Below are 6,127 nucleotides of genomic sequence, written 5' to 3'. Positions count from 1 at the left end.
CTGCTCCAAAAGTGCTCAGGACCTCAGACTCAAGCGGGGCTAGGGGACCTAAACAGGGCTGGGGGGGTGGAGTGGGGCCAGGCCACCTAAACAGGGCTGGGGGCAGGATGATTTGCGGGGCAGCGATCAGGGGCTCCAGACTCTGTCCACACTGCCAGCAGCAGTAATGGATCCTGGTGCCACGCACCACTGTCTCTCACCCCTATCCCTTCATTGTAGTCCTCGCAGGAAGATCAGCTGCCACAGACGAGAAAAAGACAGAATGCGTTATAAGGGTTCTTCTGTTGGGTATAAGGGTTCTCCCTGCTAACTATAATGGTTATATCTACAGCCTCTTATGGTGTCTAGGTAGCTTCTATCTTGAGAGAACAGATATTGTGGACTGCGTCCAATAATGGCAACCCTAACTTACCTATAATAGTGAACTAATTTAGACTTTCGCCCCATTTGGACACAGCCACTGTGTCTGTGGTAATCTCCCCATTAGAATAGATGGATAGAATGGGCGTCCCTCCTTCACATCTCTATGAGTCCCTGGTCCACCTCGGTCACAGCCATGGCAGCGTGGTCTGGTCCTCTGGCAGTAGTTCTTTCACCACAGCAGACTTTCCTCCCTTTCCTCCTCTCCCTCTCCTTCCCTCTCCTCTCCTTTGCCCTCCCTCCTCTCTTTCGTCTCCCTCCCTCCTCTCCTTTCGTCTGCCTCCTCTCCCTCTCGTCCCCTCCTCCTGCTCTCTCCTCTCCTTCTTCCTTCTCTCTCCTCTCCTCTCCTTCCTCTCGTATCCCTCCTCTCCCCTCCCTCCTCTCTCCTCTCCTCTATTCTCCTTCTCGCCTCCCTCCTCTCCTCTCCTCTCGTCTCCCTCCTCTCCCCTCCCTCCTCTCACTCTCCTCTATTCTCCTTTCCCTCCCTCCTCTCCCCTTCCTCTCCCTCCTTGCTCTCACCTCGTCACAGGCCTGCACAACGGGGTCTGGTCCTTTGGCAAGTAGTGTCCTTCCACACAGCAGCTTATCTCCTCCTTCCAGAGTGACACCAGATCAACCAGGGCCTCCCCACACTCTGGACACACAAAGCAGGTGGGTGCACTGCTTGTCGTAGCCTGCCCCTCTGCATGACTACAGGGCTGTCCAGGGGGTGAGCTCCCCGCAACCACTGCAATGCTGTTGGAGAGAGAGAAGTAGAGGGAATGGAGAGGGAGGGACGTAGAGAGACAGAGAGAGAGAGAGTAGAAGAGATAGTTGAGAGAGTAGAGAGAGAGAGAAGAGGAGAGAGTAGAAAGATAGTTTGAGAGAGTAGAGCAGAGAGAGCTAGACAGAGAGAGACAGAAAGATTAGTTGAGAGAGTAGACAGAGAGAGACAGAGAGATAGAGATAGTTGAGAGAGTAGACAGAGAGAGAGAGTTAGAGAATAGTTAGAGAGAGTAGACAGAGAGAGAGAGTAGAGATACGTTGAGAGAGTAAGACAGAGAAAAACAGAGAGATAGATGAGAGAGAGTTAGAAGAGAGTAGAACAGAGGACAGAGAGAAGAGTAGGACGAGAGAGAGAGTAGAGATAGTTGAGAGAGTAGACAGAGAGAAACAGAGAGAGAGAGTAGAGAGAGTTGAGAGAGTAGACAGAGAGAGAGTAGAGAGAGTAGACAGAGAGAAACAGAGAGAGTAGAGATAGTTGAGAGAGTAGACAGAGAGAAACAGAGAGAGTAGAGATAGTTGAGAGAGTAGACAGAGAGAGAGAGAGAGAGATGGGGAATAAGAGAGAACAGAGAGAGAGAAAAACAATACCATTGAGACTTTTGTGGAACAATGAAAGAACTAAATCTGAGCACCACGAAGACTCATGATCCAGATGGAGCAACTCCACCCAGTCCTAGAGAGACGTTGGGAGGCTGGCTGGGTGTAACCCACGAGCCAGTACACTGTTTTATCAACACAAAACAACGTGATGATGCTGCATGGGCCTCTCTCAAAGTAATCAAGTTCACATCACCATAGCAACATCACCAAGGCCAACCGTGAACCCAAACCATGGTGCATTTCTGTTATGATAGAAGCAATCAGATGCAGATGTTTACTCTCTCTCTCTCTCTCTCTCTCAAACAGAGTAAAAGGTTTGTCTGTGTATCTGTATAACAAGCTCTCTCTTCATTCTGAATGTATAATAACAAGAGAGAGGGGGCAGAGACATTTATGGACAACAAAATCATCAATATTAAAGATGTGACGATAGTCACAATATACATTTTTTTTAAGTTAGTTTTTTACCCCCCTCGTCATTTCTCCATCAATACTCCATATTTTGGAATGAAATTTGGCACGTGCTGAAAACCATTCCCTAAGTGGTCAGCAGACGGCGGCGCGATCCGCTCGCTAGTTTTCTTGTAAAAAGATGTGATGATAATTTCGCATCTCCCAAAGGGGTCTTTTAAAATAACCTCCAATAAATTCTAAAGTTGTTAAAAGTGACACCAGAGAAAGATTAATTATGACCTTCACCTTCTATTTGAATATCCGAGAAGGGTGTTGTCGATTTAATTAAAAACTATCTTTTCTCTGCTATCTTTCCCAGCAAAAACGTAAGCAAAGCTAACTAATTACATAGGGGGAAAAAGCAACGCTAACAGCTAATATTTAATTTTTGCTAAAGGAGAAACAAAAACAAAAAAAATTGACAGAATTAGGATTACAGATCATACAGTCTCAAAGTGAGAATGCAACGGCCCTTGATTGGATATCTACTTGATCTATGTTCGGGCCTGTGACGTATCAAACACCTCGCCAGGTCCCCTAGCCACTCTCTCATCTTGATGAGCTAGCAAGAGACAAAAAAAAAAAAACCTAGCTAGCTAACGTTATATCCTCAGCCATATTCAAAATGTAATTCAAGCCAGATAAATTTGCATTATTTAAATTGTATCGGTTTCTGTATAGTTTGACGTAGTCGTTGCTTGCTAGCTAGCTATCCAGGCTCCAGACTTAGCTGGAGTCTCACAGGCAGAGAAAATGACACATTACTATTACTTAAAAGACCTGGCCCAGCTAGTTGTCATCAAGAATAACAGATCAGGTTAGAATAACTGAATTATGTGATTTATGGTTAGGGATGAGCGACGGACTGTACAGCCTAAAGTGAGAGTAATTGTAATTGCAAACAAACACTGTTTAGCCTCAGAATATGGTTAAAGTTGTCATTTTGTATCCATAGCTCTATCGATTAATTTCTCCATCCCGAATTCTTCCGTTTTTTACCAAAACAGTGGCAGGGTGTTGGGCTTGTTGTTCTTTGAACTGTAGATTTGCCCCTGTAATAACCAATGGGTATCTATCTAGATTAGGACCCATGGAACAGATTCTGAGATGAGAGATTGCATGTGTGTCTTACATGAAAAAACATGTTTACAGAACTCTAGTCCGCCTCTCTCTCGCTCTCTGTCCGCCTCTCTCTCGCTCTCTGTCCGCCTCTCTCTCGCTCTCTGTCCGCCTCTCTCTCGCTCTCTGTCCGCCTCTCTCTCGCTCTCTGTCCGCCTCTCTCTCGCTCTCTGTCCGCCTCTCGATTTGTAGCCTATAGGCAACGACTAGTTAAATTAGCTAACAGCGACCTAATCTGACTATGGAAAACGTCTAGTTTCCTAGTTCGAGTTCACATACCAGTCAGGAGAATAATTCACACGACCTTGAGTTAGTGGTGATACATGTGAACTTCATGGTTCAGTAGTTAAAATGAGCCTTGTCAAAACAAGTTCAAACTTTTCTCTTCAAAAAAATGTCCAATTATACTTTTATATTGTATTGATGTTATACCGCATAATTGTCCCAGCGTCGTTGTAATTAAGAATTTGTTCTTAAAATTAACTGACTTGGCTAGTTAAATAAAAACGTATAATAAAAATACCTTTACATTGTATTGATACTATATGTAGGAAGGGAGTGATGAAATGTTAAAGAGCCTATAGATTGAAAGGCTTGGACCAGAAGGCGGGGACAGGAGGCGGGGACAGGAGCCGGGGACAGGAGCCGGGGACAGGAGGCGGGGACAGGAGGCGGGGACAGGAGGCGGGGACAGGAGGCGGGGACAGAACATACCTGGGTTTAAATACTATTAGAAATCCTTTCAAATACTTTATCTGTGCTTGATTAAGCTTGCCTGCCTTTAATGGACCTGTAGAATATTTTCTAAACGGAAAACCCCACCCATCTGGTACTCCAGGCTAAAACAAGTAGTTTGAAAGATTTTCAATAGTATTTGAACCCAGGTCTGGGACAGACAGGAAATAAATCTTGAACCAAGAAACATCCGGTCTCTCAGTGGACATTTATTTAGTACATTTCGCAGGTTGTTATTAAGTTTCTCAGTTTAAGTCTAAAGTGCAGTGAGCCAATACACCAGAATACTCCTAGTTAAGTGGCATGCGATTTGTGTGTGAATTAATGAGCGTGTATAAGTTAATGAAGATGCAAATGTTTATATAATTACTCTATAGCAAAGACTTACATATTTACTCTTCTTATAGTAGTCGTCCGTCCCGTTGGTGGTGGTCGGGTCTGACTGGATAATGGTGGCCTTCCCAGGTCCCCCGGTCACAGCCCCGTTCTTCTGCCTACCTCCTTTGACGAGGGGCGGAGGGTTAGCGCCTCCCTCCCCAGGCAGCGCCACCTCTCCTACTCCTAGAGCCTCCTTCTTGTAGCGCTTCATGAAGACAGACATGGCCTGGAGCTGAAGGAACAAGACCAACAATGGGAAATAAGCATTCAGGCTATATTTTTTATTTAACCTTTATTTAACTAGGCAAGTCAGTTAAGAACAAATTCGTATTTTCAATGACGGCCTAGGAACAGTGGGGTTAATTGCCTTGTTCAGGGGCAGAACGACAGATTTTTACCTTGTCAGCTCGGGGATTCGATCTTGCAACCTTTCGGTTACCAGTCCAACGTTCTAACCACTAGGCTACCTGCCCTATATGGTGTAAAGTCTAGCCACAACTATGTTTAATGGATATTATGTTTGTTACAGCTAGTGCATCTTTATACGTAGGCCTATTAATAAATAATAAAATGTCCCCAAAAAATGAAGAATATGATTCAAAATAAGAATACTAGAAGTGACCTGTCGATAATGTGGACAAAATTCCAAAATGGAGGCTTAAATACAAACATAAAGAGGATTTATTTGGACGGCATCAACATCTAACCTGGTCCTCAGACAGAGGCCCGTGGCACTGGGAGGGGTCCTGATCGTAGACAGGTAGCTGTCTCATCAACTGCTTGCGTCGGTACATCGCTCCCTCAGTCCCTGCTACTGGACGCTTCTCCTCCGGGACCAACGCCATGTACAGCATGGCCTAAAGAGAGAGAGAGAGGGAGAGGGAGAGAGGAAGAGAGAGAGAGAGAGAGAGAGAGAGAGAGAGAGAGAGAGAGAGAGAGAGAGAGAGAGAGAGAGGGAGAGAGAGAGAGGGAGAGAGGGAGAGGAGTTAACACAGCCCAGGAGAGAGTAAACTACATGAAACAATAAGGACTGAGGACTCAACTTTACAGCAACAGCAACAGCACCAGACCAGTGTGACAGAGCTATGTGAAGCATAGACTCCAGAGAGTTTAGCTTGAGCAAAACCATACAGTTAGTCTTTGAATTAAGCTTTATATTGTATGTGACTGTAGGCAGCAACACTAACTGGCTTTGGGACGTGGGATTGGTCCTTTTAAACCGGAGAAATACTTCACAGACCCTGACTTGTGGGCCTGCGTTCCAAATGGCACCTTATTCCCTATATAGTGCACTATTCTATTTTTTTTTACCATAACCGCAAGTCAAAAGTAGCACACTATGTAGGAAATAGAGTGCCATTTGGGATGCTGACCAGAGCCCTATGGCTCCAGGTCAAAAGTAGTGCACTATTTAGGGAATAAGGTGCTTTTGGGACACGTTTCAGAGTGGTGGCCAAGCAGCCCTCTCAGTGCTGGAAAATAGATAATCACTCTCTATTCTAACCTCCAGGCTTCTACTGTCAGCCCTCTGTGACCTAGCACATCCATCCGTCCTTCTCTTCTACTGTCAGCCCTCTGTGACCTAGCACAACCATCCCTCCTTCTCTTCTCCTGTCAGCCCTCTGTGACCTAGCACAACCATCCCTCCTTCTCTTCT

The 6,127-nt window shown here is 45.4% G+C and overlaps 1 protein-coding gene across 1 annotated transcript in view; it reads right to left on the bottom strand.

Annotated features, from left to right (window-relative positions):
- Positions 1 to 233: 233 nt before the first annotated feature.
- Positions 234 to 6,127, bottom strand: part of lmcd1 (LIM and cysteine-rich domains 1) — a 26,476-nt gene continuing 20,582 nt past the window's right edge. Inside the window, 5 exon segments of the mRNA XM_024138392.2 lie at positions 234 to 237; positions 940 to 1,080; positions 1,082 to 1,155; positions 4,481 to 4,702; positions 5,178 to 5,327. Coding sequence (XP_023994160.2) covers positions 234 to 237; positions 940 to 1,080; positions 1,082 to 1,155; positions 4,481 to 4,702; positions 5,178 to 5,327 — 591 coding nt within the window.

The sequence above is a fragment of the Salvelinus sp. IW2-2015 genome, unplaced genomic scaffold (genome assembly GCF_002910315.2).
Source record: "Salvelinus sp. IW2-2015 unplaced genomic scaffold, ASM291031v2 Un_scaffold1462, whole genome shotgun sequence".
NCBI lineage: Eukaryota > Metazoa > Chordata > Actinopteri > Salmoniformes > Salmonidae > Salvelinus > Salvelinus sp. IW2-2015.
This window is presented reverse-complemented; position numbering and strand designations above follow the sequence as displayed.